The 17,970-nt window shown below is 37.6% G+C and overlaps 1 protein-coding gene across 1 annotated transcript in view; it reads right to left on the bottom strand.

The window, feature by feature from the left end:
• Positions 1–1,525: 1,525 nt before the first annotated feature.
• ST6GALNAC3 (ST6 N-acetylgalactosaminide alpha-2,6-sialyltransferase 3) overlaps positions 1,526–17,970 on the bottom strand; it is a 218,304-nt gene continuing 201,859 nt past the window's right edge. Inside the window, exons 4-5 of the mRNA XM_005521051.3 lie at positions 11,163–11,270; positions 1,526–8,955 (exon numbers count right to left, since the gene is read on the bottom strand). Of these exons, the coding sequence (XP_005521108.1) occupies positions 8,769–8,955; positions 11,163–11,270 (295 nt within the window). The 3' untranslated portion in view covers positions 1,526–8,768. The remainder of the gene's footprint in view (positions 8,956–11,162; positions 11,271–17,970) is intronic.

Genomic DNA, 17,970 nt, shown 5'->3' on the forward strand with positions numbered 1-17,970 from the left:
TATCAGCAATTTAGAGGAAAACACAAAGGTTAACAGAAGACTCAGTCATTATGGAAGAAATTGGTAATAAAAAGAAAATATCATTGAGACTGTTGACAATTATTACTGGGTGATCTGGTGCAAACTAATAAAATAAGATCCAAATGTAAAGCTGCAGGAGAAAAAGCTTCAGGAGTCTAGGCTGGCTATTCTATGGGGGTTTGAAAGCTCTAAGTGGGCTAATTCAACAATTAAACTATCTTTTACTTGATTATCTGGTCCTATGACAAATAGTCAAATAAACTCACCTGCACATCCTATGTCACTACTATCATGTCTGGATGTACTTCAAGAGTAATATATCCAACCATCGTGCATGGAAAAAGGATGAAACAAATCCATATTACATCATGCTACTAATACGCATTCAGAGCTCACACTGTAATAGTTCTGAAGTGAGCATTATGGTTTATGCAAAGAGTATGCCTGAAAAAGTAACACGCAAATTCTTAACAAGCCCCTTGGCAGCATATCAGACTTGAAGGACCCTCAAAGCTGAGAATGTAAAAGGCATTTCCTCCCTTTATTTATTCCTATCATAGAAATATTTTTTTCATTTCCTTTACTCTGGTAGCTGACAAAATAGCCCAGTTCAAAGTGGTATATACCAGAATCTGGCCCAAAATTAGGTGGTAACAGCTGCTGCATTACATATGCCAGTGCTGACAGATAAACTCAGAATCTCTCACAAACCCAACTACTCTACATATGTTTACTTCAGCACATACAGACCAAGTTAAGATTTACAGATCAAAGCTGTTGCTTGTTAATCATGTTCTTAGCAGGGAACAGGAAAAAAAGATAAATTAGAGTGCAGAGGCTGAATGAGTTCTAGTTCACTTCCTCCCTTAGCACCATGGGGTCCACTGGGGAACAAAAATTATGTAGGTCCTCCTCACATTTTTGTCAACACTGTAGCTCCAAGTAGAGGTTTGCACCTTTTCCTGAAATGTGATCTCTCCCCCAGCCCTTCAAACTTACACAGCTCTTTCGAGCATGTGCTCAGTGTCCACTCCTGGGGCTTCAGTGGCGTCACCCTGAGACCGCTATGTTCTGGCAAGGACGTGCCCTTTATGGCCAGCATCCAATGGACCTTTTATACAAAGTGCACTTGTGCCTGCAATGTATTTTAACACACAGAAATACAATCATGAGTTATTGTAAGTGTAGCTTTTGTGGCTGAGTTAACCCAACATTATTGAATATTTTTAGGGCAGATGCCTTAAAACTTTTAAAAAGTGTGTAGAGCTGATTTATAACACAAGAAAAAATATCTTTGTTTCCTTGAGTTCAGTGAACTGCCAGATATTAGTGGCGTATACATAAACAAGAATAAAAGTGTTTTGCACAAAATCATGCATAAATTATGTCAGACAACTGGAAAATTGTATACATTTATTCATGTTTTAAAATAATCCAGGCACAATTTTGCAAATACATAAAAGCACATTCTCCAAATGGGAGCAAAAACTAAGTAACATATAGCAAGAAAACACATGGGAAAACATACAAAGTAAGTACAAATAGTATGAAAGTCTTCTTAGTCTACAGTGGTATCTGCTATCAATACACTTGTCAGCATTACAAAAAGGCAACCAAAGAATACAAGTAATAAATTGTGTAACATGAACGGCCTAAAAAAGTTTACATTAGCAGCATAAAGTAGCAACTTTCTAAGAACAGAAGAATGCTTGCACACTGTATATAAATGCATATATGCACACATATACAGATACAACTGGAAGGCCACAGGAACAAAATTACCCTGGGAAAATGATGAAGGGAATTTTTGTGTGTCTCGCAATATATAAAAACAATGCATGCATTAGCAAGCACCCCACATGTTCAGGATAAAATTACATCCATGAGCAGAATCACATTAACTTCATCAAACATACCACTTACAATGCTGTACCAATGCTGGATCACTTTGTCCTATATCACACTCCTGACTTATGGAGCACTTTTGGATGGTAAATTTAGGAAGAACCAGAAGCCCTTGATTCCCATGATCTGACAGGAGGAATCAGATCCCAAATTTGAAAGAAAAATACCCATGGAAAAAAATACCCATGCAAAGCCTGAGTTACAAGATGGTCTAGCAGGAATTTCACTTTCCTGTGGGACAGTCCAGTCCAGTGGCCTCACTAACTGAGCTTTAGCTTGCAGATGGAGTGTTCCTGAGGATATGCACCAAATTCCTTTTGGATGTAAACAAAGGATGTGCTCCGATCACTAGTGGCATTCAGCCCCTGGGATCAAACTAAAGATAAGTGTGAAGATCAGGTCCTTAGCACCAACAGTTTCAGGCTACAGATCCTATCCAGCTAAGCTAATTATTTGCTAAAACAGATGCAGGCTTTGGACATACACAGAATAAACATTAATCAACAAGTACTATAAGCTCTATTTACCGTGTAGATTAGTTTTAGTTGTTATTACTTGCCCCTACCTGATAAAAAAGGGATGTTCCCTAGAGACACTCGTGTTTGCAGACGCGTGTGAGTGTGTCTGTGTATAAGGAGGGCACAGGGCACACAGTTTGTTTTTTATTCAACCATCTTCAGATGTAGCAAGTATTTTCAGTAGCAAAATTATGAAAAACTCTGCAGACATCTTAGCCAATCTTCTACATGTTCAATTCCCATTAAAAAGATACTCCCATAAATATAAAAACTTTGTGATCAGTGTCCTTCTTAACCTCTTAACATCGTCTCTGTCAAAAAAATCATTCCCAAGTTACAGTCAGGATGTGAGATTTCCTTAAAACAGAACATAGAATTGTAATTATGAATGCCAGAGTAGGTTCACAAAAACAAGCTGAACTATTGCTGATATTTCAGTGAAAAATGTCAAATTTAGTAATTATTTTCTGACTGGTTTCAGCAGTTTGTTTGCTGCCGGCTTCTAATGGCACTCACAGAGCTCCAGCAAAGTGCTCTGGGCAACACGTGATATGAGAGAAAAGTACTACTTCTGCTGCTTGAACTAAGCTTACACAAAAGTTACATTATTTATTATAATGAAGAATAAAATGTGTAACATGCTATCATGCATAATACATGGTAAGAACATGCATTAGTTCAAGTTTACAGTCTCTCCAGTAAATTAGAACAGCAGTGGCAGATGCTGATAGCTGCATATTTTGAAGAATTCCCAGAAATAGCAGCTAGCAATGCTAAAAAAGACATGAAATCAGCTGTTTAAGACACCCATAAAATAGTAACTCTTTGTGAGTTAACAGTACAAACAATAACAAAAACCAGTGATATCTCTCCTATCATTCCAAGAAACTGAGTTCAGCACCTGAGGTGAGACTGTGCCCCAAGCAAATCACGCTGCTGACAGGAAAGTGTGTCCCTGCTCTGACTCTGCATCCCCAGGGGGAATTCAGCACTTTCCTTATCCACAGAAGGGGAGGATGGGCAGGCTTTGTGTGGATCACAGGCTGCATAAGTCAGATGGAGAATTCTTCTCCAGTGGGGCTCCAAAGGGCCCAAAGCTGCAGCTAGGTGGGGACCTACAAAAGCTGGGGGAGAAGGCCCAGATATGTCACACATGTTAGTACGGCTCCCACAGAAGTCCTGTCTTTCAGTGGAGAGAGATCTTTTCTTTCTCCTTCAGCCCCTTCTAGAGGGTTTGCCTAAGAGACTCTAATTCAGAACAGACACACAAGACTTCCGTAGATTATGCCAGACAAGGTTTACAAAAAGATTCCCCTTCCCTAAGACTTTAGCTATATACATCACAACAATAGCTAGAAAAATATGTATGAATCTGGTGGCTGGCTTCACTCCTCTATGGTTAAGTTTCATTCCTGTGCATCCTCTCAGGAAAGAAGGAACAGAACTAGACACATCTGTTGAAAATGAAACATTTCCTCCCCAAAGGACCTAAATATACTCAGGAAAAAGAGGACATTTTTTAGTAAATACATGACTGTTGCTCACAGTGCATCACAATGCCCACAGACAGCTCCTGTTGACACTAACACCGAGTTTCCCTCTTGTCGGTACCCTAAGGTTCATCATGAACAAACCCCAGGCTTGCTTGATCACAACTAAAGACACACTTCTTCTGACATACATGCAGAAAAAAAGACAGCAAATTATAAGCATCAATATGTAAAGTGCTTCTGATTGTCTAGTTATTAAGAGCAACATCCAGTCACAATTCACAAGGGATCACTTATTTAATTCTTACTTACCTGGACCTATCTTCTGGTTGAGCATCTGTGCTCTGCTACCAGCTATCTTTGCATGGGGTCCTACTTCAGTCTAGCCCACAAGCAGCTGAATAATGGAAGACCACCAGCATCAGCCCTCCAAGAGTTGGATGGGCTTCTCTTTATTAATTCTGCAAAGCATTATGTGCACATGGTACTTCCCAGACAAAACACAGCTTACCTTAGCACCCAGGAGTGCAAAGATTTTATTGGGGTAGGTGCTGTACTCATGAACTTGCCAAAACCACTTCCATTAGTTTTGATTGAAGAGAGTCCTCAGAGAATCCTAAATCAATGAGTGTTCAGATAATTTGTGTCAGGCTGCCTTCTTCATCCCTGGTGGTGTTTATGTGGAAATATTTAATAACACAGAATTTGCCTCCATTTTTTCCTGTAAAGGGCATGCTTTCCCATTGCTGCTAATTCCTACTAGAGAGAGTAGGACAATTATTCTGCACAGGAGCTAAAGGCATTTGAAGAAACTGAACACTTTAGTAAAGTATTTCCAAGAGAGATCAACGGGTACTCCTTGCCTAAAGCACTTTAGGGGCATTTTTTAGAAGTTGGAACACCATCTGCTCCTAAGTAGAGCTCTCCATCAGTCCTTCCCATTTACTGATGTAACTGATAGGAGCAGACTGCAGATGGAGCCTCCCAGCCCAGATGGAAAGGGAATTTGGCCGGATACATAGACTAATTTTCTTCTTTCTGAGAAGAGACATTGGTATAAGCAGAAGGATGTGATCTGGACATCTAATGGGGATGAAAAGGTTGGGATGATGTCTGTTATGTCAGTTTGGAAAGAAAAAACAACACTTTTTAATTTTATTCAGTCAATTATCTATGAATAGTAATTAGCCAGTCAAAAAGATTTTTTTTAATGAAAATTTCTGCTCCTATTTTAAACTTTCTACTTTGGAAACAAAAAGTCAGAAGGTAATGCAACATAAAACATAAAGTATATTAAAATTTAAACATTTATTAAAACCAAGTCATTTGTGCCCTTTTATTCCCTCTCTTTAAAATAAGTTTATTTAACCTCCCCCCCCCTACATTTTAAAAGAAACTTCTAATGACTATTCAGCTCACTAATGGCAAAAAAAAAGGCCAAACTATTTTTGAGCATTCCTCTATTAGTAGCAACATGAAAATGCATTTTGAAAACCTCAGGTAAACTCCCTGCTTGTTTTATACTCATGAGTAGCTGATTAAAATAGGACTGCTTGAATGAATAAGCAATTAGGACATGATTACATTCAGGTAAACTGTAGTAGTTTTATCTTAAAGAATTAATAAGTGATTCTCAGCTGATTTCTTAACTGCTCTCAGGTGAACCACCAAGATCCCTTATACACATCCAAGTACTGACGTTCTTTCTTTAGTACCACAGCTGGTTTTTAACAGATTTCAAGCAAGTAATTTCTTTGTAGAATCATCTTTAATGCAGTGGTCACAGTTACTTACTCATATAATAAAAACCCTGTAAATATGCATTTAACTTATGCTAAAGACAGGCTCATTTAAATAAGAGAACTGATGTTTATTTTCTCTAGTATGAATGTTTCTGCTGCAATGTTTCTGAAGTAGATTGGCTCTTACTGCAAATCCAGGCAGAGAGCAACACTTACTTTGCTCTGTGACACCTGAACTCTAATTGCGTTCTCAATTTTGTGTACATTTAGATGTTCTTAGAGCTGTATTTTTCTTAGCTATTCTTTGTGGTAGTGTTTCATGTAGCATGCAAGCACTCTTCAAAGAACTTCAGAATGAAGCACATATTTTACAACACGTTTATGGGGAACTGGCAAGTATTATCTTAAAAACTTTCACAGGCTTAAAAACCACCTTGCAGCTGAACACAACTCAGGCAGAGCCCTAATGCTTGCTGGGGAGAAACACTCGTGGGGAGAAACACTGCTTCATGAGGACACTTCCATGGGAGTCTGTCCCACTTACATAGTAGTTTCCTATTAACCCATAAACCTTCTAAATAGAAGTTCAGTTGGGCTGATGTTCTTCTCAGTTCCTCTTCTCTGAAGGGAATGATTAGATTTCCCAGGCTGTCCTGTAAAATATGTGTGGAACATTCTCCCTAATTCTGCATGTCCTGCATTTCAAATCCTGCCTTACAATTTTTTATTAGCATCCCATATATCCAGCCACCCATCTGAACTGAAAAGATGCATATGGTGATAAATCTGGTTTTGTTACTACAGCTCTTCATCCAACCATGACCCTTTTTCCCCTTTTGATTTCATCCCATGTTGTATCAGTCTACAACTGATTTTAAACTCCATGGACAAGAAACAGCCAATTTTAATTACTTGTATATCACAGCATTGCCTGTAATTTTCAGACACTTTGGGTACCTTTTCTTCAAAGCATTATACAAATAAATTGAAAATGGGAATATTGATCTCAACAGCTTTCAAAAAAGTCAGTCAAGGAAGGAAGTAGGAAAATACTATTGTTCTCCTTTTCCAAACAGGAAGGTTATGCCAGAAACCTGTGACAAAGCCTGTGTTTGAATATAGATGTTAATCCAAGACCATAAGCATGGCCCCAGCCTTTGTCTGACAACCAGAATACCTAGAGTACTAAAGTAAGCAGTGAAAGCTGAGCTATATTAAAAAATAAAATCAGAGAACTGCATTTCTGGTAGAAAATAGAAGGGGCAACAGAGATGACACCTTGGAATCACCTACCAACAGGAACAAGAAACCAATGATCAGGAGGAATACTGGTGAAGAGATTTCCTCCCTATCCTATGAGTTGGAGCTGTTGATGAAGAATATATATGCAATGAACGTATAAAATATAGATTTATATATACAAATATACAATAGGAAATAGTCAGTATACAAATACTTACATGTAAAAATAGCTTTTTACTTTCCCCTTTTCTTGATTTACAAAAGCATACAAAGTTTCCTGTTGGTTAATGTTTAAGTAGTGTGAGTAAACCCTGTGTGACATGTTCCACACATAATTCCTTCAAGTGTTCACAGTATTGGCTATTACAGTGTTGAGTCTGACATTCCAGATGTTAAGATATTCATAGGACACATTCTAAACTTAAAGCATTAGTTTAAATACAGTTCAAATAAAACTCACATGTGTAGTTGAATTATGGTCATATCACAAATGAGTCTGCTGCAGTTGAAAACTTTCCATGACAGTAAGCTTGAAAATACATACTTAAACTAGAGATGAGTATATTTTAAGATTCTTGAACTGTCTTTTAATGTGCAGGTAATACTGTGAGATGGGGAGTTCTTCCAACTTCATCTGAAGCAATGCAAGCTGATAGAACTCAGTATTGCAAATTATCCTCAGTAGGAAAGCGGATGCACAGAACAATTTGCCATCATAGCCAGACACACTGTCACTTTCTTCAAATACCCAACAGACAAGAATAAATGACAGGTACCATTGTTTTTGTGATAAGAATAAATGATATGGAGCATTGTGCATCAGGAAAGTGCTTTAAATTAAATTAAATTAGTCCTCACAACTCCCTTGTGAGGTAGATAGACACTATCCTTGTTTTTAAAGATGGAGAAACTGGAGATCTAAAATAAATTATGATGGCTGCATGGGAAATACTGTCAAAATACTGTTATTTGGATGTTGGAGCAAGTCAAATGCACAGCTGGAGTAAATGGAGATATTCATGAGACAACTTTAAACTCACCAGCTTGGTTACTGACAGTAGGCTTGGTAAAACAGCCAAAGCTTCATCATGGGCAGCAAAACACAATCTTTTTTGCCAAGTGCCATTCTGTTGGAGCTGAACTGTGGGATAACAGCTTCAAAAAGCACAAACTACATAGTCCCAGATGGTGCAGACTGACCAGGGTGGAAGGAAGCTGCATTTCAGAAGTTATGAATTAATCAGGAGTCTTGAGCAGGTAGTATCTTCTCTCGAGAGTTGGGTACAGTTCAAGAACCATGCTTAGCTCATCTCTAATTTTACCATATATGCAAGTGCTCACAATATATTGTGTATCAATATATTCAGGTGTTTTTTAAAATTTATTCACTCGTGGACCTTGGAGGTCTGTATTTTTCCTCACATTTCTCTTGCCAAAAATTTCTACTGATACCACAAATGGAACTAGTGCTTCAGTAGAGCAAATGAGCTAAAATAATGATTTTAAATCTCTGAGATGATGGACAATGTTCAAAGGACCACCATGTTCCCTGTGTGCACCTGTATATACAGGAAATCTCATCTCTCTTTAACTGCTCCTGCCTTGAAATAAAATCCAGTTAAAGTATAAAGTGCATAGTGTGGATTAAAACCCTAAGAAATAACAAACAATGTGTCTGCCTTCCACAGATGATTAATTTTGCTTAACAGCTGAACCACCACCCTCCTTGTCTTCTGGTTTTTAGTTTAGTGTTACCTAGGCTGAGAAAGGCCAGCCATATGTAAGCAAAACTTTTGTAAACTGAGACATTTTTGTAATATGCTGTTAAGGGAGAGTTAAGTAAACCAGTATCAAGACACTGTCCAGTTGGGATGAGTAAATATTATTGTGTGCTTCTTGGCCCACTTAGCAAATACTTTCTTTTCTGTGATAAACCTGTGGCCTCCATATGGAGCATTTTCATGGAGAAAGTATTCCTCACATTCATCTCTTCCTGGCTCGTAATAGTGGTAGGGAACTTTACGAAAGCCTTCTGACCTAGGGAGAAGAAAGGTATACTTAAGTACTATTTTCAAGAAGAACACAAATATATAATACACCTGAATACAAGATACAAGCATCCTGGCTTGGATCAGCAATAGTGTGGCCAGCAGGACCAGGGCAGTGATTGTGCCCTGTTCTCAGGAGGTGAGGCCACACCTCAAATCCTGTGTTCAGCTTTGTGCCTCTCATTACAAGACAGACACTAAGGTGCTGGAGTGAGTCCAGAGAAGGACAACAGAGCTGCTGAAGGGTCTGGAGCTCAACTCGCATGAAGAACAACTGAGGCAGCTGGGGGTACTCATTCTGGAGAAAAGGAGGCTCAGGAAGGACCTTATCATTCTTTACAACTGCTTGAAGGGGGGTTGAAATGAGGACAGGGTTGGTCTCTACTCCCAAGGGACAAGTGACAGGACATGAGGAAAAGTGCTTTAAGCTGCATCATGGAAAGTTCAGACTGGATATTTGCAAAAATTTCTTCACCAAAAGGGTTGCCAAGTACTGGAACAGGCTGCCCAGGGAAGTGGTTGACTCACCAGCCCTGGATGTATTTAAAATATGTGCAAATGTGTCACTTGGGACACAGTTTAGTGCAGACCTGGTAGTACCGGGTTAACAACTGAACTTCATGATCTTAAAGGTCTTTCTTAACCTAAGCAATTCTATGACTGATCTGAAATCCCTTCCATGTGTCAGCACTTAAACTCCATTGCTAAACTGTAAGGGCTTTCATTACATTATAATTTCTAGGAATTTTCCTAAGGCAGAAGAAGCTCAGTGTATCTCTCAGCATACACCAATCTTGTCAGTAAGATGTCAATGGGCTGGCTCTTACAGTCACTGAACATTTTGTTTAACCTGTGATAACTCAGCTCACAAGGCTCCCTCCCTAAGGAAAGTCTTCTCATTGGATAGTTCCAGCTGTTACAACTAGTTCTTGAACTGGCTGAACAAGGCAGTTATAAGAATAACATCCAATATAAGTAGGTAATCCAGTCAGCATCACAGCTTTAAGGAGACATCCTTCTCTGCTGCCAACAGTGCTATCATTCTGTTGACTGGTTTTACATCAGGACTATGCAATGCCAGCCTGGCTGAGCTCCCTAAGGACAACCTTAGTCCTGTCACCCCTCATCTCAGGGTGCCTACTGTGTGTTTTCATAAACAAAGAACAACATATGTTCATTCTGTTCATTCCATCTGGATGACTCAATCAATGAGATCTGCAAGTTCTAAAAAGTCAGCCTCTAATGTTAAGATATCCTAATTAAACAGCTGTGACTCAAATTCTGTTGTTTGTGACATTTTTTAGGTTCTGCCAGGAATGAGTCTCACACTGGAGTGACACAGAATGTGGAATGAGAATCTGCACCAAGGCTTGACTTGAGGAGCTCATGACCCACTGGACTGGTTACATGCAGGACTTGGACCAGCTTAGGTACAGAATAGCTGTGTATGTATTAGTACCATACATTTTTCATGACATTTCCTGCTTTTCTGAATACATGAAGAATAGTTTCATTTTATATTTTTCTACCATACACAGTAGATTTAAGTATTTAACATGGACTTTTAAAAATTGTGTTTAGAGTTATACTTCTGACAATAGGATTAATCCACTGTCACTGTAAGGTCAGCAACAGCAGTTGGTTGGAATTTATGTCAGTTTATGGTGATAAAGCTCACAGGACTTGTTTTATTGTCTAATTAGAAACCTCTACTACTCAAAACAAGCTATATATAACCTAGAAAGTTCAAGTAGGTGGCTCAATGGTGGTGAAATGTAATTTCAGGTAACTATCCTGGGCTAATCATTTTATTTCACTTCCAGGTGTATTTGGTATTCAGAAAATAATATATTCGTTTTTTCCTCTATAGATTTATTTTAGCAGTGGAAGCAAGTATATTTTATCAAAAGAATATGAGCATACTTTGTTTCCCGCTAATTCAGAAACTGCAAAATATCTTTGATTAAAAATAGTTCCTTATGACATCTGATGTTAGATTTTGTAAATGTTTTTATTTTATCAACAGCACATGCCATATCAGGAGTGAATATGCTGACAATAGTGTCATATCAATGCAAAACACTGGGAAATGACTGCCTGATCCATTTTTTGGATTTATGATATTAAAATCAATTGTGAAATTTTGACAAGACATCAGAATTGTAGATGCATGAAAATAAGTTTCTATGATCTTACTTGCAGTAGGTGTCATTTATCATCCCATAGACGTGAATTCCATAGCAGGCATCCATAGCCAAAATTAAGGTAAACCAACCCGTGCTGAGATACGAACCTGACTGGACTCTGTAAAAATACAACATACACAAAATAAATTGCAATGAGAAATTATCAACATTTTATCAAAGAAATACAATCTATTGCCTGGGACAAAAGGCATTAAGCAGCTTGAAAATCTGTCAAAACCATACAATTACTTTGAATTATTTATAGATATACTCTCATTCTTCCCAGCTTGGGGCCTCCAGCTTTCGTCCATAGAAAAAAATACCATGTTAAATATCTGAAGTCAAATAATACATCTCCAGTAAAACAGAAAATAATTTCACATCTGAAAGATAGCAATTAGTGGAGTTTGTGAAATGAGATAAAGTTTACCAAAATACAAAGTACTGTTGGAATTTGTGGTGTGTGCATTGAGTAGGTACCATCTTCTTCTGCAAGCAAAATCTTAATCTGCAGTGGGCTATCCTTGACCTGAAAATTCACACAGTACTGTAATGTGTTCCAAGGATATTTTGGTACAAAACCATCTAATATAAGGTTCTGAAAACCAAAATTCTGTGCATATCCCCTTACATAATTTTGTGTTATGATTCTTCGAGCTAACATAGCAGAGAGAAAAAACCACAAGAGGATAGTGCCCAGATTGACAGATTGATTCTCTGCTCAAATGACTAGATATATTCAATCAGCCCGGAAGTATGACCTGCACGAGTGAGAAAAATTACATGTGTAAGGACTTGGCTCACAGACTGGTTATCTGAGCAAACACATGCATTGTTAACCACAAACCAAATCCTGTTTGCTCTGCTCACAGAAATGTTACCAATGAGGGACTGGGAGTCAGAGGAGTTACCCAGATTACCTGGGCATGCAAGACTCACTGCTTTCAAACCTCAACAACTAGTGAGAGCACACTCAGCCCTTGCTGCTTATGAACTGGTTGAAGTCCAGCTTTGTGCATGTACTGCTTTCAGTTTGACTGAAATCAGTGAAAATAATTATCTCGTTTCCAAAGAAAGGTACCACAAAACTCACAAAACCATCTTAATAGAGCACCTTAATAGAGCTGGGTGTGAGTGAGAGGAGGGGGATATATGAGCCTTCTGCCACACCTATAAGCCCTTAGCTTTTGGGTATGGCAGGGAGCAGTCTGTTCTCCATCCTAAGCTAAAGCAGCCTAAGGCTTGCACACAGTGAAGTTTTGCTGTATAAGAGGCTTACTCCCAAGTAAGCCTATGTGAAAATCAGTTATTGCCACCAACAAAATCTGAAAACATTTTCATCCTGGGATAGGAATAAAATTTTCATGTGGAAAAAAAACCCTATTGCAATTTATCTAGCCTATAAGCCCCAACTTCCCTGTAAGACAAAGGAACCAACCTCAGATGTTTTTTCCTGATTTAGAGCAAGAATGTGTTCCAGTCTGATGCCTCACTCCTCCTGCATAAATACACCAATCAGTGGCTTTTGGCACAGATTCTGTGTTACTTCCTTGCACAAGTTGAACTAAATATTATTTAAGACAATGGGTGAAAAAGTATTTGTACAACTTTTATCATGACAATTACCTGGCACATACAGGTCTGAGATTCAAATTCCTTCTCTGTGTAATACCTTTTATTATGGATAGTAGAAAAGCTCCAAGAGCTTTACGTTCCTAAAGAAACTCCAGTCCATTCCAGTTTAAATAAACCTTAGGGGTTTTTTTAGTGAAAAACAATGACCTCGATTCCCAGAGGTGAGTCCAGGAACACCGAAAATAGTTAAATATTCTCTTTCTTGCCCGTGTCTGTCATCCTTCATGGGTGAGCCGGTGTGAACTTCTACCCCTGCCTTTCCTGAAATAGACTTTCCCTTGGAGAAACAGCTAAGAATCTGTTTAGCTGTTTTTGTAAATATCATACTGGAAACAATAAATAAAGAGAAAATAATAAATAAACTGAAGAAGGACAAGTGGAAACCAAACCAGGGTGTCAAACACCCATGTCTCATTATGTGGATACCAACTGGAATTGTGCTTCTTTTTTGACACCTTGATAGCCACGAAAATGTAGAGCTATTTATCTATCCCATCAGGATCTTCATCTCTTCAACCAGAATGTTCTGCTACTGTCTAGCAGGGAGAATTCCCAATCCAATTCATGTTATTTTGAAATAACATTCTGCCATGATAAAAGGCTGCATTTCTTCTAACTTGCTTTCTGCTCTTGCACCAGGAAAACACTGGCCTTGAGCTTTCAAAGCATTTTAGAATCATAATAACCACTTATAAGAACACGATGAAGATCAGAACCCTTCCAATAATGGAGGTTTATTGGAGAGCACTATATTGACAGTAGCATCTGAAATTTGCTATACTCAGGAGGAAAAAGGAATTTTAAAAAAGAATTAATCAATATTTCATGTCTTGTTTTAACACCATTGGACCTTAGTCCTCTCATCTATATACTGCACTGGCAGGATAAATAAAAACAGCAGAGTGAGTTCCCAGGTACGTTCCCTGGGAGATGAAGTACGTGACAGAATACAGATTATATACTTTAAACCAAAGCACTTATATTCATCCCATTTTTTCCTCTGAAGATACACAGGGATATGAGGGAATATACTTAAGCAGTGGAGATTCTGGATGATTTGGTAACACCTTAGAATTCAATCTGATGCCATAAACATACTTTCAAAATTCTAATGAAAGCAATACTAGAAATGTGAAAACAATTTTAGCTGTCCCTAAAAAGCCATAAATCTCTGAATACCTTTTAAAATATCATCCCATAAAACTGTAGTGCAAAGTAATGTCTCAGCCCTTGCTATTATGCTAACACTGTGCACTCAATTTCCCTCTCTACAGGAGAGTTTTACATGTTTCTTGGTCAGGGGTTTTTTGAGATTCTTTAGAAAAAGAGTTCCTCTTGTTAATGTAATTGCACTCAAATTTCAAATTTTACACATAGGAAATAAAAGAATCCTCCATTTATGTGTAGCATAAAGCTATGTAACTACACAAATCAGGAGGAAGGAGGATATTAATTCCAAAATCGGGTAAACAGGAGTTTGTTAAACATCATCTGTAGAACTACAGTAGGCAGATCTATTGTGAAATATCTGTGTGCAACCATCCCCAAATTGTTTCCTAGGGCTCAGAGAGACTGTTTTTAATAGTATAAAATTAATGGGGTACCAGATCTGGACAGGAAATTGTCTCAACAGCTCAGAAGAAAATAATTCACTATTTTAAAAAAGATGGCTTAGCTTTCAAGACATGATTTACAGCTGAATGTTGTAATAATGTACAGCAATAGAAAGGCAATGCTCACAAAAAGTTACTTTGTTTACCCTAAAAATGAAAGCTTATTTTGCATACTTCCTACTTTATTAGTATTCTTAAAGAAACTATAGTTATTGGTTGTAATTCATTCTGCTAAATACCATCCACCATTTCAGAAAAATACATAGGCATATGCTTAACATTAAGGACATGAAAAGACCAGTGGAATAAACTTAGTTAAAATGCATGAAAGGAAGTATATGCTTGCTTATCTTGCTCTTAGTGAAGGTTTAAGTGCTTAAAATGTCATTATTTAATCTCAGAATATAAAAGTAAGCTCCAAGATTAATAGTTACTTGAAAGTTTCAAGTCTCAAAACATAGAATTTGCATTTTTAGTAATGCCTTCCATAAACTCCAGCAGAAAGAACTGATTACAGTTTCTCACAACATGTTACAGAAGAGTCTTGCATTCTATATTTCAGAAGAAAATAGTAAAACACACTTTTAGGATTGCTAGAGTTATAATATGTGACACATAAAGCTTTAATTAAAAACTAATTTAAAACAGAAACAATTAGACAGGGCTCTTCAGCTTTAACTTTTCACTATTTCACAAAAAGAATAAGAAATTGATATAAAAAAGATGGGATAGAGAATGCACCATAAAAATGTTGGCAATTGAATAAATCTTCTTTGACATCTATAACTGTGCTTTGATCTAGGCTAAATGAAGGAAAAACTTATTCTTTCTGTCACTGGGGGTAAATGGAAGAACATAAAATATTTTCTTGGTGATCCAGGGCAGGTGAGTTCAAATCGAGTAAAAGTTTTGTTGTCACTTTAGTTCTGATTTTAGCACAGAATTCCAGGAAGTTCTTTTCTTCATTCAATTGTTCCAGGATTTTTTATGTGCACAATCAATTTTAGCTCTATGGTTCAATGGACTGTTATATCCAGTGGGGACTTCAGTGGTAAAAAACAAAAATGAAAAAAATGTTTGTGAAGGCAGAGGAGATGTCTACACAAGCAATTGCATGTCAATCTGATTGCAGAAAAGAACTTAGAAGTCTGTTTTTTAATTCTTTTGGGAGAAACTAGAGATCACAGAAGGTCAATTAAGAGTGTTAATTAAGATAAAAACCAAGGAAATTTAGTACTTCAAAAAGCTATTAATTAACAGAGAGCTTGCCAAAAGCATTAGATAGACACTTTTCCTCTTTGACTTAATTTCAAAATATTGCAGTAAAGTAAAATTCAACAATGACAGATTGAAATGACAAAATTCTCCAGGCCAATTAATTGACAAAAAGTACATCTTTTCATAAAGGCTGTTTATAGAATCTAATCCTCAGATGACTCTCCTACCAAACCACTGAATCAGCAGCAGCTTTATTTGCTGCAGCTTGTCAGGCATCTTGATTAATAAATAAGTATAAATAAGAGTATTGGTCTAAACAAACTAAGAGACCTATAATACATGGAGTAGAGGATTTATAATGTAAGATACCCTTCCAACAAAAATGTTTGTTAAAATGATTCAACAGAAACAGAATTTTTTCAAAAATAAGTCAGGATTAACTTAGACTATGTTCAAATAGAACTGTCTCTTATTTGTATCTCTGGTGCATCAAGAGACCATTAATCCTGTGGGAGGGGGTCAGGGTACTCTGGTTTTGCCTGGCACTCTGTCACGTGCCCTGTGTCAGCCTCATCTGTGACAGGTCCTTGGGAATGAAGGTGGAAGATACATGTCTCCTCTGCACTCCCTTGGTAAAGACAATCAGCTCTTTTTCTCCCTGGGTTTCTCTCGGTTTTTGCATTTTTTCTTTATTTCTTTACAACTAACCATACAGAAAGTATCTGCCAGTGCATACTGGTGAGACACTACTTAATTCTATACTAACCAAATTAATGCTACCATTATACTTATGTTGAGACTTCTCTTTTTTATTTTTTTTTCTCCTGAGGAAGCATCTCTGAGTACAGTTGCTGAAAAACTCTTCTGCTTTGCCAAATTAAACACCCACACTCCCCAAGTCACGGTTTTGGTGTCTGCTTTTCTCTTCACATCAGATGTAGATTTGTAAATGACAGATTGGAATGAGCTGACAGAAAAATGCACCCACCCCTGAGAGAACAGCAAGGCTCTCACCTCTCCCCTAAGGAGCACATACACTTCTCTCAACAGAGAGCTGTTTTTTTGAAAGGAGCAAAGGAAGTACTTTTGGTACACGAGAAGGGCAAGACTCTAAATCCTGAAGAATATCAGCCCTAGACCGGATTTATTTCTGTTTTCTCTAAGACACAGTGCTTTGTTGCTAATTATTTCTTTAAATACTTTCTGCAGAAGAAAAGAGCACAAGAAGAGCAAAGAAGATGCAAGCACAGAGAACTGATTTTACCTGGCAAAAATTGTTGCTATTTCTGCATTATAAAAATACCTGTTAGGCAGCCATTTATTATAATTATTCATTCTTTTGTGTGTGTGTGAATGTACACACGTGTTTGCTTTGCATTCCATAATGGTGCAGGACACCTAATAACAAACAGCCATGCCCCTCTAGCAATGAGCAGCCTGTCTCACACATTGTGCTTCAGGTCATCCTGAAAAGTGAAACATTTATACAAGGACAGATGTTTTATTATCCATTATGTATAGTTTTATGCAAAGCTTAAACAAGTGGAATGCATTATGTACAGCACAGACCACATTCCAGACTCAGGCAGCGACTGTGCCCAGCAAGATGTACCTGGGTATGGAGAAGTGATGCACTCCAGCCAGCCCAAACTCTTGGTAGATCATCCTTACTGTGAATCCTGAAAATAAACTGCAGTTGGGTGGCATACTGTTCAACTAATCTCCAGAAACATTTGCTTTCTATTTATATTAATACCAGACCAGTGGAACAAAGGGACAAGAGTCCATTTCAGTTGAGTTTGCTATAAACCTGCAGTAAAGGCTACTCCTAGATCACAAACTGCCCCATGAGAATCTCCCCGCACAATCTGATTTAAAAGGAGATTTAACAATTAATAAACCAAATGTCAAAATGGCATTGAAAAAAAGGCAGGAAGGACATTATGAATGATCATAAAAGGATCATAAAAGGAGCAGAGAAATGATGGCTTTGTATTTAACTGCATCTAATTAAAAGAACACTGAAACTATTTGACTTACTATTTACTTATTATTTTGGGCAAGACAGGCAAAACCAACATTAGAAATAAGGACTAGGTTTGTTACTACAAGTACTGAAATACCTGAAGCATCTGTTTGGGTATTTAATTTATATATTTCCAATCTTTGTGTTGTGTACATTTTTCTAATTTATTTCCTTTCTTTCTTTGTCTATTCAATACACTCATGGAAACCTGAATCAAAGGGGGGAAAAGAAAAGTCAGCAGCCTGAGAAAATTGACTTCTGCTCTCCAGTCTTCTGTAGTTTCCCTATTTCTGATTCCTTGACCTGACTTTGATGCATCTCAGTTC

This window comes from Pseudopodoces humilis, chromosome 10 (assembly GCF_049639895.1).
Source record: "Pseudopodoces humilis isolate 2021_Gansu_Grassland_sample_001 chromosome 10, ASM4963989v1, whole genome shotgun sequence".
Classification (NCBI taxonomy): domain Eukaryota; kingdom Metazoa; phylum Chordata; class Aves; order Passeriformes; family Paridae; genus Pseudopodoces; species Pseudopodoces humilis.